The 14613-nt window shown below is 32.9% G+C and overlaps 1 protein-coding gene across 1 annotated transcript in view; it reads left to right on the forward strand.

Annotated features, from left to right (window-relative positions):
* LOC105566433 (protein sprint-like) overlaps positions 1–14613 on the forward strand; it is a 172754-nt gene that overhangs the window by 81110 nt on the left and 77031 nt on the right. The window contains exon 3 of the mRNA XM_012020435.1: positions 1214–1287. Coding sequence (XP_011875825.1) covers positions 1214–1287 — 74 coding nt within the window. The remainder of the gene's footprint in view (positions 1–1213; positions 1288–14613) is intronic.

Here is a 14613-nt window from a genome sequence, read left to right on the forward strand (position 1 = left end):
GTAAACGGAATGGCACGTCACCATGGGGACAATAGTCACCATGGGAACCGATACGTATTGACTGATTGCGGCTTACGATGAGAAAGAAGGAGATGGGGATGGAGAGAGTTGATCGAAATATATGATCGGGGACGATTGTGTGCAATTATATTTTTGCGATAAACTCTACGAGTTTGTTCCCGTACTCCCCTTTCCAAGGGAGGGAAATACGCATTTAAATTACGCACACGCATTATTGTGTACCGCAAGTACGCACTTTACGCGGGTCGGGATGAATGGGTGTGGTCCACTAATGATCGTGGCGTTTGCAGCTGTAATAAAAAAAACATTGCAAAACGTCGCCATGAAATGCCTATCCCCCTTTAAATGATATTTATTAATTTTATTACTTTCAACTCTGCAGACTTTATCTATTTATATAGTTTTTTTATTATTCTTAAATTATTTCCTCCACGCTACAGGTGACAATTTATATAATGTATAAAATAATATTATCTATGAATTATCTAAATCTTATTTTTCGTAAATTCTTTTATTTCTTGATTAAAAGATATAATTAGTACTGATTTGTACGCAAACAGCCGTTGGCAATTGTAGTTTGAGGCAAATTCGACCAAACTGGCATAAAAGATATATATTTAAATCACTATTTATTTGTTGTGATTTAAATATACAGGGTGAGTCTTTCCATATCCGACAAAATTTTTGAGAAGGTAGAACGGATCGAGATGAACGGAAAAGTCCTGTACCATTTTGCAATTTTCGTAATAGTTAACGAGTAATTAATTATTAAAAATCATTGTCTTAGGCCGGCCTAATGATGTTTCAGGCATGTATTATTATATGTTTAACGTTTTTCTAATAACAAATTAATTTGTTATAAGTCTTTTGCAAAAGGTACGATTTGGGAAACCGGTTACCTAAATCGTACCTCCTTGAAATAGTCACATTTATGAGTGAAAATAATAAAAAGTCGAGTAAGCAGTATAAGACTGATATAATAACTGAAATATTGGACTAATTGAGTGAGGCTTATTGTCGCCAGTGAAGAAACTTCCTCGTGTTGAAATATTGGAATTTATATAGTAATAGTTTTAACTTCGTAATGTAAGCAGAATCATTGATCGGCCGAACAGTTGATAGAATGATGACCTATTGTTAAACTGGTCTTCTCCCGCTGACCCTAACCCTCTTCTCTGTTTTTGTCTTTCAGCTGCTTAATTCTCTGGCGACTGATTTGGACTGCATGCTGAGCGAGCTCTGCACGACCCAGGATTCTTACGAACGGTGAGTACATTTTCTTTTCTTCTTTAGCCTCTCTTCAACAAGGTCAAATACGACCGCCTTTATTTCGAAGCATAGATCGACTAACGAAATCACACTTGAGTGCGTTTTTACGTTGACCATTTTCCTAACTTGCGAATTGATCAATTTTCCATGTAATAATTTTGTACGCGTAACAAATATACAAAAGCAAACGAATATAAACATCTAATAATTCTATTTGGTATCACAATTTTATTAGGTAACGTATATATTTTTGTCATTAATTATTATTACACAAACAATTATTATACATGTATAATTTAATATAAGGGTTCCTACTTATTGTTGTTCAAACCAATAAAATCAATGTTATTGAAAACGCGTACGTTTAAATATGTAAATGTATGAGCACAATTTACAGAATATAGATACATGCTATATTCCGTACATACATCGAACACTTATCCATACAATGACTATAATATATACAAAATTATCTAATACTATTTAATACTATATATACAATAATTATATATTATTTATTATATTGTGATAGTATGTATCACGGAAAAATTCGGTAATTTAAAGCGGAGTGAGAGAGAGAGAGGAGGAAACACATTAACCATCCTTGCCACGTGCGGTGGAGGTTAAATCGAATTAATTCCTGTAATTTATGGCGAAAATCTCGCGCGAATAATTTCCATATCGCGCACAATCCTCCTCGTGATGTATGAGAGACTGCACCTACCAATATTCGAGATGTTACATGGAACACTGGATATTATACCGGGCGGTCAGACGCTCATTATATCTATTTTACGTTCGTTATAAATTAATGGCGCTAATGCGTAGCTTTATCCAAACCTTAATCTATGTTTACAATAACGAAGAAATTAACGTCTCATTCAATACAGCAGACATTTTTAATTAATGCTTTCAAACTTCTGGTAATAATAATCTGAAATAATAAAACATTGTGCGATAAACTATTCGTTACAGAAACGAAGAATTAAAATAAGAAGCCTTGCACGTTTAACGCGATCGTTACATTTGCTATTTCTTCATCCATGTTACAAAAAAATAATAGTGTTTCCATAATTATTAAATATCTAATATCTTTCTCTTAATAAAACAAGTTGACGCTTTGTTTTGGCTCACTCGTTACATGAAATATTTACATAGAAAGTGGTTATGTACACAAGATGCATAGATACAGATTCTTGGGTATGTATACATGGTAGGGTTAAACCTTAAAATTTAACACATCTAGGGTGTTCCCTTCTATTCACTTCAAAGACAAGATGGACGATGTCTTCCTGAAAGGACGCAAAATTTCAATGGGGCTCGAGAAGGGTCCGCACTCGGCAGAAGTTTGGAACTTGGCATAACTTCAGTTCCATATCGACGAACGTGATTAACTGCGACAATTAAACGGAACGATGATTACGCGTGTTTTGTTTGATATGACTCAAGCTAGTTGTTTACAAAGTAGGGCATTAGATCACTACATTAATTTCAACGAAATATTATTATAATTTTCATTAAGTTTTGTTATAGCACGAAACTAGCAGAAACAGGGATCTCATATAAACGTATAAAAATGAAAAAATAAGTAATTGTGTTACTTTTATATGTTGTTTTTAAATAATGACAATTAATATTGACGTACTATCTTGTTAAATGCGTAGAAAAGCTTTTCTGTAGCTTTCATAGTTTAAATGCAAATTAAAACGAGAGAAACTTAAAATCAACGTTTTCCATTGCGATGTATACATTTAAAATTACGTTTTTTAAAGCATATAATAAAATATCTAGATTTATGTTGTTATTTTGGATAACGAAATATTGATATTAATTTTTGCCTGCAACAATTTTGAAATATATAGTTCCCTAACGTACTGTGTATTTGCATGAAAAATATTATTTTATTATTATTTAAAAGTTGGAATTATTAACGCAGATCAATACGTAATCCACGCGTGCATTTCTTTTAACACACACGGAAAGAATTTTCTCTTAAAATTTATCCTGAAAATCACGTAATCGTGGGATAACACGGCATTGCGAAGAATTTTATGAGAGTTTTCTGAAATTTGACCATACACATTTTACTAGTAATTATACTTAATATACATTTTCCTAGTAAAATGTACGGTAATATTTCAATAAGCTCATAAAATGCTTTAAAATTCCATGTTGTTTCACGATTACACGATTTTCAGGATAAATTTTAAGAGTAAATTCTCTCCGTTATTATTAATTTTAGGAAAAATTCTCTTTTAAGAATATGAACGTTATAAGCAACGTCGAAACATTCCGCCGTTTCGACGTTGCTCGGACAGCTGGCAACGGAAGAGCAATTATGCATAATATTATGACACTAATTCTGAGCACATGTCACAAATTAGGTCGTTTCTTAGCAGCGATGCCAATTTTGCATGTACACGATATTAATGTTGTGTCACGATATTAATCCACGCAGTTTGGTCTTAAATCACATAACTAGCACACTGGGCCGTTTCAGTCCCAACCACTAAAATGTTTGCTGCGAGAAAGTTATAGATTTTTTCACTTGAAAAAAATTCCAAGATAGTCTTCGAATGTTGTTTTAACAAATGTCCAAAGGATATTTTAATAAAATGTAATATTGAGTATGAAAAAAATCGGAGAATGTAGAAAAAACCAAAAATGACTCTCTTCACTCAAAAATTCTTAACTCTTCCATTTTTTCATATTAAGAACTAAAAATTTAACTTGACACTCTTGAGATGCAACACTTCAAAAATGGTTTGATAGTGGTCGTTTCAAAAAAGGTATTTATTTGGTGAGATAAAGAGACGAATTTCAGCCAAAAAGTACTTATTAGATATAAATAAATGTTACTTAATTATTGTAGAAAAATAAATGAATAATATTACAATAAATAAATGTAATTGTAAAAAATATATGTAAAATGATATGTAAAATGTTTTCCTTTTAAGAAACTGACATTTTCGTAAAAAGAGTAGAGTTTTTTCTGTAATAGAAAATGTAGTATATTTTCATCTTGTATATTATTCCGTTGTCTCGTAAAAATTACTCTCGGGAAAGCAAGTACTAGATTACTATTGTTTAAAAGATTCGTCTATTGCACATGTATTTAAAGCAATTTAAATATTTCGGTCTTTCAGAATCGCGACATTTAATCGCGACGAACGTGTTATGCGCCAAAAAACGATCAAATCTCTGCTTTTGTACATGCTGCTAAAAAATTTGCGAGTATGTATGTAAATTCACCAGATGGGTGGACGAGTGATACGATACGACGTGTTTTCCACGAACAAAATTTCCAATTTCTCTTCTATCGCCCACCGCTCTCCGAAATATCAAGCTTCACTTCCTCTTTTTTTCCCCACGCTTCCCGGAAATGTCATTGTCCATTCTCGACATTTTTGTTCGTCAAATTCGAGTGTGGTAATGTTTCTGCCGGGATATCAGTAGGGGGAAAAAAGAAAAAGAGTATTTCCGAAAAAGTGGCCGTCGTGACAGGTGCGAAACTTTTTTCGCTATTGTCTTCCTCACATTTTGCGTCGTCCCAGGAATTTAAAATCGCAGGGTTTATATTCCACCATGAAGTAGAAAAGAGAAAAGAGAGAAGAAAGAACAAACAAAAAATGTTTCCTAAATCGATGAAATTGATTAAATGAATTAAATTAAATTATAAAATTTATTTTTATATACGTTAGCAAATGTTTATAATTATTATGTGATTGTATACGATCCGCATAAAAATCTGTTAGCGGAAGAAGTAAGATTTCTTGATTGACCGTAAAATTAATGTGATTGGAAATTCGACGTGTTCAATGAAAAAAATTCAATTTATTACATTAAAAATGTTCTTTTAAGCTTTTAAAATTTCTATTATAATTTTCTAACGATTCGTATGGCCTTTTAATATTTTTATTTACTATCTATTAAGCTTCTTTCTAGTCAAAAGGAACAAAATGTTTGTAAAACACACGCTCTGTGCGCGGACTTTTGATCAGCGATGTCATAAGCAGATTTCTGGGCTGGTTTCGCACCACTGTCGCTTGCAGCCCCCGACAAGGGGGCGGTGAGAATGAGGGGACGAGGCATGGAATTGAAATGAAATTCCGACCTCGGCCCCCGCGGTTGAATTATTATCGGCTAGTAATCTCACTAAAAAGTTTGCCTTCACTTCGGACCCGCGAGCTATTCATTCTCCTTCATGCAAAGAAAGAGGAAACAGCGTTTGTTCCAGTTCTATATAGCGCAGAATCATTTACTTAAATGACATTTAATCAATAAGATTTAATCTAGTTTAACAACTGTATTATATAAAGTTGAATATATAATCTGGTACAATAATAAAATATAATAAGGTGTGGAAATGAGATAGAATGATATAGGTATGTATAAAGAAGGTAATATAAAGAAATACTATTCTTAGTCATAGTTCTAGGTAAAAAGAGATTTATAACATGGAAATAAATAATTAATAGATTTTATCGTTGCGAAACAAATCAATTATAAGGTAGAGTGCCCTAACTTTTAATAAAAATAAATTTTTTTAATGAAGCTAATTCTAGTTGTATTCGATGAAATTATAGTATAGTCGAAACATTACTCATTAAAGTTAAATATGGAAAAATTTAGTTTCAAATTTATTTTAATTTATGACTTAATTATTTTGTATAAATAAACGAAATAAATGTTATAAGTCATACTTTATGATATAGCAATCTTAATTTATTTTTATTTACTATTATTTATTATTTATTTATTATAATTAATGTGTAAGTGTGTGTCAATTTTCTACTTTTATTTTTATATCATGTGTATCTATGTGTATAACATTTATATATATATGTATACATTATTATTTATATTTTTTATATTTTACTTTTTGTTTATTCATAACTAAACTATCTGAAGCTACGTATGCATATCATAATTTAAAGTTGCAAGCTCTTTTAGAAATACTTTTCACTTTATTGATATTTATGATATTATATAATATTTTATGAAAGTGTAAATATTTTTAATAACCGATAAGTGCAGATATTTATAATAGCTTAGTGACATTTAGAATTTAATAATATCTTTTTAATGGTACGTTCTGGCTATGGCGCGGCATTTCCGTATATTTCCCAAGCCATTAAACGAGCTATATCTCGACCGACGTGAATTTCAAGAGTGCAGCAAATCCTCTTTTAATGCGCATCCTTTCCTATACGTTCGCCGTCCATCCTTCAACATCTTGATGTCGAACAATAATGCAATCCTCTCTCTCTCCCCCCTCTCTCTCTCTCTCTTTCTCTCTCACTCACTCCTTCCTTGCAATCCCCTTAGACAGCTCCAGATGTGCAATCGCAGCATTAGATTCGCGTTAGACCGGGTGAGATCGAGGTGCACTCAGAAGGGGATAAAAATTTTCGCCATGCTATAAAAACGCGCGTTTATCACCTTGCTTTTTCGGCACTCGTCGTTTTGCACAGACAAGATGGAATTCTTTTCATCGAACCGTGAAATAAAATAGTGTAAGGAAAAAATGTATGGCCTTCCTTTATGTACGGGATAAATCGACTTTTGTTAGTATTACATTGCACAGTTATCAAATACGGCCAATATAACATATTTAGAATGTTTAAAAAATGAAAAGTTAAAATTTATGTACGTCTACTAAGTTGGCACAGCCATTTTAGCAATCGAAGGCGACTTATATAATTATTAATTGCTATTTTTTGCCAATTAAGGTAGTTGTTTCGCAACAGTAATGCTCAAAAGTTTCTCCCAGACAGGAACCGGCACTCAATTATTACAATAATATATCTTGATGCAATAAATTGCATCTTTATTGCATAAATTCTTGTTCTAAATATACTTTACACATATTGCATTTTTACCAAAAAATTATATATTATATTAAAATATTATACTATAATTGTAGAAATATTTTTCATAATGTTTACAAATACTTTGTTGGCTATTAACCCAGATACTTTTATGAAAAAGTTAAGAAAGCAGGAATTATAATTTTTAAAATAATGAATAGACAATAAAAATAGGAGATAATAATGTATTCGTTTAAAGCTGCTTTATTTCCAATTAAACTAAGAGTAGCGCACGACTCTAGGTCTCTTGTAATCTACCTGCTATACACTGCTTTTCAAGTGTCTCCTTCGTTATAGTGAAATGTTTGTGGAGAATCTGGGAACAAGTTTGAGCTACGATGCTCTCGGGAGTTACGGAAGCTTCACATCTTGTGCCACGACGGTTACGGGCTACGGACGACCATGGCAAAACTACTACCCTGTATATGTATATAGGGTGCACCCGCATAACCACGCCTAGAAGCAGTTCATCTGGCGAAATTGTCGGTCCAGACATCGTCTGTCTGAAATTTATGGGGTCCACAGTGGGTCTGCCATTGGCAATTTTGAGTGCCCGAAGAAACGATCTCGATATAGCGTAGATTAACGTTTTCGATATAGCACAAAGTGCTCGATAAAAAAATCAAGACTGTGAAACCGACCGGAAGGGTAGAAGAATGGTTTTCAATCTTTAAAATATTAAAGCTTCTTCGTAAATTCTATCTGAATGGGGAAAGAGTGAATACATAGAAAACAAATGCAAATAGCACAATTAAAAAAACTTTCTACTTAACAAAACTTATGTGACATAAGTTTTAACCTAATTACTTAATATCTTTTACTTGTTTATTTATTTATTTTGATAATTATTCTAGATTTTTACCTTTTACAACCTTTTATCTCTGAGGCATCAAATTTTTGATAAGTCTAAAGGATCACGTGAATAAGAATTAAAATCAGAATGAATTGAATTCGGGAAGAACAGAAATAAAATGCGAGAAGAACAACAGAGACTCGCGCGAGAAGCGAATTGAGCGGGCGAGTGAGAGAGGAAGACGATCGAATTATGAGGAAACTCGATATAGCGGCCGCACCATGGAGATTCCCCCGGGTCGGTTTCTCCGGATATCCCCCTGATTTCTGACGGCTAACGCGAGTCTGATGTTTGCCGAGGGGACTGCGCACGGGTACATCACCCTTATCCACCACCCTATATCGTTAGCGGATAGACAAAGGGTGCGTGCCCGTGTCGCCGAATACGTGCCTCGAGGCACTGCTAATTCTGCCGATAATAGATTTCCAAGTCCGACGCATCGCGTCATTTCCGGCATTCGTCACAGTCGTTTGCAGAGATTGTGCCGAGCACAAAATTACAATGAAGAGCTCGAAACGAAGAAAGTCGAGTAAAAAGAGTTTACATTTTTCGTGACGATTCTGCGTTAAAGCGGGGCCGTCAGCGAAGAAGGAAGCAGTAAAATGCTGCGTTTATATAAATTCGTTATTTATACATTGAATTATACATTCAATACAGTAGATGAAAAGCCAATGTTACTCAACATACGAGTATCTACAAAATTTTACACTAACAATAAGCCTCAGGTTTTCTAGAAATTTCGAAAAATAACGTTCTCGTGGATGTAAACAGCACATTTTGATTTTCTATTAAAATTATAAAAATTCTATATATCTAACCAGAAAGAATTTTGTCATGATATCTATTTCAATATTTATATACATATTACATATATATTTTTTTATTTTCTTAGAAATTATAGTCTTAACTAAATAAAATTTTGATTAAGATAACGAAATTATTTCTGTAAAATTAAATAAAAAGTCTAGTAAGGTCAAAATTCTAAGAAAATTTGTTCGATTTCCAAGAAACGTTTTTCTTGGTGTATTTAGAAGATAAGGAATTTTTAAAAAATTAAACGCAAAAGTCTCCAACCCATTTTTGAAATTAAATATTACATAACATATGGTCGTCTGTTTAATTAACTCTAAGCTACTACAAATTGGGGCGTTTGCAACCTAGCTTAACAATCACCTAATTTCCGGCAGCCGTCAACACCGGTTGTGTCGCTCCACAAAGATGTTATTTGAAGTGAAACAGGGTCGTAATGTCTGCGACAGATCTTACAAGTTTGTCAGAAGACTAGATGTCTGCAACATTCCTCCAGTATATTAAACATTACTTTGTATTTCATTGTTACAGTCGTGATGAATGCTAAGATCTTGATATCACAAACATTTTTATATGTTTGAATTACAATTATACATAACAACAATTGTAATTAATTATACACAATTTTATACATGTATACATATGGACTTCCGTTTCCGGTATAGAGAGTGACAGGTTTGTGTGTGTGACGAGCGGATTTTGGGAGTGTAGGATAGGTGGTAGAAGGAGAAAGAGGTGAAGGGAGTATAAGAGGGAGTGGAGGAGGGCCGGGTGAAGAAGGGAGAGTGATTTTTTATGATACATTTTATATGTTAAAAAGAACAGAAGAATTGTGTTACTTCTTCCTCTATAACAATTTCTACAATATTAAAGCGACATTTCTTTTATGTTATTTATCATTAAAAAATATCGCTGCCTTTTGTCTTTTGGTTGTCGCCAGAAAATGATTGCCATGTACAAACACGGACACGGTTGCCGCGCGAATGTGCCGTTTCCACAGAATAATATTTCGAATACAAAGTAATGAGGATATAAGAGTCAAGACACAGGATGTTAGCGTCTAAATGATTTTAATTTTTAAGTAAAATAAAATTTAAACGAAACAAAATATGTAAATAAAACATCTTAAGATTTTAAAAATTACTAAAGCAAAAGAAGAATTTAAAAAAATTGAAATTTAAATACATCAAAATTTTTAATCTTTAAACATATATTAATGGCCTAAAAAAACGTTGCAGACAAGTGATCTATTCTAGAATGTGAGAAAGTATTTATACATATATTTAATCACAATTTCGAAGTTGGCAATACGCAGGGTCTATCGTCGTTTATGGGGCGTCGTGCCATGAAGGGGTCGCTCAGCAGTTCAAGCGTAACGATAACACCGATAGCTCATCTTTCACGTTTCACAATCGCAACCTTCATATAATATATATTTCTTTTTCCTTCCGTGATTTTCGTCCCCGTTAAAAGAGAAAGAAGGATACGCTGAATTTTGGCGCACGCGAGCGTTTCTCATTTCGCGACGTGTGCGTGTCGTCGCGCAATAAAGCCTCTGTTCAGCTAGCTAGGAAAAAACTCCATGAAAATCTCGTCTTGCCAGATCGAAGGAAAAGAAAGGAGCAAATTTCCTCAAGTTTTTCAATAAAGAGTAAGATATCTCAAAGTTAGCACGTAATAAATAAAAATATCGTATAGGATACATGTATTTATATTGTTGAAGAGGAACTTTTATATTACCTTTATTCTGTTTCGGTTATATTTTTATATTGTCCATTTTTTATACTCAATAAATTGATATTATCTTATTATATTATTTTGCTGTGGTCCTAGCTCAGTGGTGAGAGTGTTTGCCTGGCAAGCGGAAGACCAGGTTCGAATGCTGGTCTAGTTCGAGCTCGTTATTTTTCTTGCCGAAAAATTAATAAGTGGCGCGTCTTGTTAGTGCCTTATACCTTCCCAAAGATGTACCCCTCTTTATTACTGTGATAATTTATATATTTATAATTCATTTTAACTTAACTAATGTAATATCGAAATAGTATTTAAATTTAGAAATTAAAGAAATGTTTATATGGTTATTTTTGACGGTACATTATAAAAACTATTCTCTCCCGATTTCTGCTTTGCCCAATTTATTTTCTTCTCCCTGCGTGAAAACAAAATTGAAAGGGAATAGCCCGTACTCAGAGAAGCGATTCAATCGATACCGGACCACCCTTGAATTATGCACGCTTTGGCCGGCAGGAATCGAACCGTTTGTTTTTAAGGATTCTCTGCATGCTAGGTGCTAATTTAATTCTCCAAAAATTAAATATGTAACTGCGTTATATTTAATAGTTATATTAAATAAATTATATTTGCAATGACTTAAAATTTGTAAACTAGTAGCTTTCTGAAATATTTTTGGTATAAAAATATCTTTTTCAGTAATTATTTTAAAATTAAGATCTGGATTTCATTGTAAAACAAAACAGATAAAAATATATAAGTTGTTTACACGGCATTCTTCTTCTAAAATAATAAAATTAAATGAGTTGCGTTTTACAGCACCTTACAATTATATGAATTATTTCTGTGATAGACAGAGATATAATATTGTACGATGAGAAGTAATGTATTTCTAATCAATTATAATCCAGAAATCTATTTATTCAATTAAATATACTTTTGATAACAAAAAATGTAATTTATCAAAACTATTGAAAAATTAGTGCTTTAAATATTTATTTTTATATATTGTTGACTACATTAATGTTAGTTTAAAATAAAAGGTGTATGTATCAAAATTAACATAGGTATCTTGGAAAGAATAAAGTAATTTTTTAATCGCAAAGTTTAACACAATTATTGACTTCGATATATTTTCTTTGTCTTTTCGTAGTTCTCGTTTTAAAACAATCGGAATATAATATTACATAATGAGAGTATAACATTATTTAAAATAAAAGTTTAATGACTAAGGTAAAATGACGCAAATGTTTTGTTCGAGGTTTTCACTAATAACAACACGTTGTAACGTTAGTAAATGTTCGGGACAGCAGTTTCGGGGACAAAACTGTTATCGTTGAAGTAATTCCCGTAGCTCTGTGTTTTTGCTTGATATTCTATAGCTTGCTTTGCAGCGTGTTACGCTCTTTGTCTCGGGCAGTTTTGATGGGCAATGAACACGCAACGAGAATACATCTGTGATACTACGACGTTTCGATTTACGATGTCGTTTGCAGGCGCACTGCACCTGTTGCGAGGGATACAACCCTCAAATTTAGAAATTTAGGGTTGAAATGTTTCGAATCCCTTGCGGAAAGTGCTGATATCGTTCAGTTTGATACTAGCCTTGATATAATGATATTAAAAATATCAAAGACAACCTCGACATAAAGAACCAGAGTACTTTGTTAGTAACAGATAGTTCCACGATTTCATAATATTCAATTTGTATCCAATAGTGTACCACACGCAAGGAATGTACGTTTTCTTGTAGAATTTTATTATACTAGAGATGTGAAAACGCGCGCTTCGCGCGCGCAGTTTGTGGTTGAGCATTGTGTATTTTTAAGAATTTCTATACATGCTAAGAAGTCATTGTATGCGCAACGTCAATTTAAAATAAAAAATAATTTATTACTCTACGTACTGATACGATTCGCAACGGCAGAGTTGTACATCAACTATATATGTTAAACTGTAAACATACAAATATGTATATGATTATTATAATAGACGATTTATGTAAAATCAAAATTATTGTACTAAATATACTTCATATTTTATATTAAAAAAATAGGTATTTATAATAATAATTATATATAGAATACTGAAAAAGTCTTTCTTTTAAATATAAACTCACAAAATTTTACGTATGGTTCTGTCTCTAATATTACTTTAGTTTCAGTTTTCTCCAGTTTTCAAAATTTTACGAATATCCTTTTTTTTAAATAATTTCTTAATAACGTTTTTTTCAATTTTATGATCATATTAATAAATATATTTGTAGGTGTGTTTTTAACATATTAATTGTAAGTGATAGTTTAACATTAAGATGCATAGTATTTTGTATCCTAGCGCATGGACGATCTAGGAAGCGCGAAATTAAATTCATCGGAAAGCAAATTGAATTTTCTCACATTTCATCGTACTTGAAAGGGTGTAACAAGCCGAAGAACCATCGCGAGAGGGTAGCAAAAGGAGCATAGATATACGCAGATTATATTGCTGGTTATATTAATATTGAATACAATATCATTTCAAAAATTTGAATACGCATGAAGCACTAAAATCTCATCCCGCACTTTTTATTAAGGTAATTACACAGACATACCTATACAGGGTGTTATGTAATACCCGCCTCACCTCTTATTTTCGGATAGAGCGGACTAGGCTGAGTCGGAAAGTCCTCTACTATTTTGCAAACTTGTAACCGAAAGTTAATAAATTTATAAAATTTATAAAATTTCTAGAAATCAAGACGATTACAATGTCAATGTCTACAAACTTGGCGTTAGTCTGTCTTCTGACACTACGTAGTACGTACTAGCTTTTGCGTTTCGTATTTTACAAATTTACGGCAGAGTCGACGACATATTCATCGGTCGATTGGACAGTCGCGCGCGGTGTGTGGATGGAATCGATAACTAGCCGCCCTTCCGCGCGTAAACCAACGATTGTCGCTTACATCTGTACCACCGCGTTCGAAACTAATCGTGTGAATCGCTCTTGCAGCGAATACGCCGTACTAATTACAGTTTGTCAGCGCACGTGTCATTTCCGTTCGATGTAGAATTGCGTTTTCCCTGGCACAGGGGCGCAATAATGTCGGCAAACGTCCTACAAAATTGCGAATTTCAAAGGATAGAATATATTCGTTCGAATGCAATTAATCGACACGCTTCAAATTTAACGAAACGATATTAGAATTATAATTAAAATTTTCTAAAACTGGATATTATAAAAAATAATCGTTTGCTTGAATAAATGGCCATCTTACCCAAACTGTGAGGAAAAGATGACCGTAGTATTACAAATAAATTGTGAAAATAGAAATACAAATTACAGGTGAAATTTACAATTTACAAACCTTTATTATGCGTGTAACGATTGATTTTGACAGCTTAACTGCAATTTATTTAATGTTATAGCAGCTGTTAGTGGACACATAAAAAACTTTACAGGCCGTCGAAAGTAAAAATGTGATATAATATTCACAATATTGTTAATTCGAATAGTAAATGCACATAAACTGTCGTAAATATCGATTATCTTTCAGAATAACTAAAAAAATACACTATTCAGCAATTATTGGAGAAATTACAGCTTATGGCCATCTTATCCATAATACCCGAGTTTACCCTGTACTTGGTCTCATTGAATGAATTAACATCCATTTGCGCACATCGCTACAACATGAACGCACGGATGCGCCTGCAATCGATCAGCCGATTGCATTTCGAGCGAACATCCCTCTGGCCCTCTTGCAGGGGAGGAATGACAGAAATTTAAACGATTGCGGTGGCAACACGCAAACCTTGTCTCTTGGGCAAAATCGCTGGCGCGGGTTTTTCGCAAAACATGTATGATATCAGTTCAATGCAGTGATATTCCAATCAAGCGATTACGCTTTCAGAGAATAGATGACGGTTGAGTTTCGTCTATTTCCTCTGCTAAAGGTGCGAGCGGATGTGAAACGATTATCATGAGTAGATGATTTAAGAATTCTGATAATATCTAGATTTGTGATTTCAGTATTCTAAAATTATCATTACAATTGCATTTAAGGGGATGCTGGAGTGA

This window comes from Vollenhovia emeryi, unplaced genomic scaffold (assembly GCF_000949405.1).
Source record: "Vollenhovia emeryi isolate VEMERY1.0 unplaced genomic scaffold, V.emery_V1.0 DF939145.1, whole genome shotgun sequence".
Classification (NCBI taxonomy): Eukaryota; Metazoa; Arthropoda; class Insecta; order Hymenoptera; family Formicidae; genus Vollenhovia; species Vollenhovia emeryi.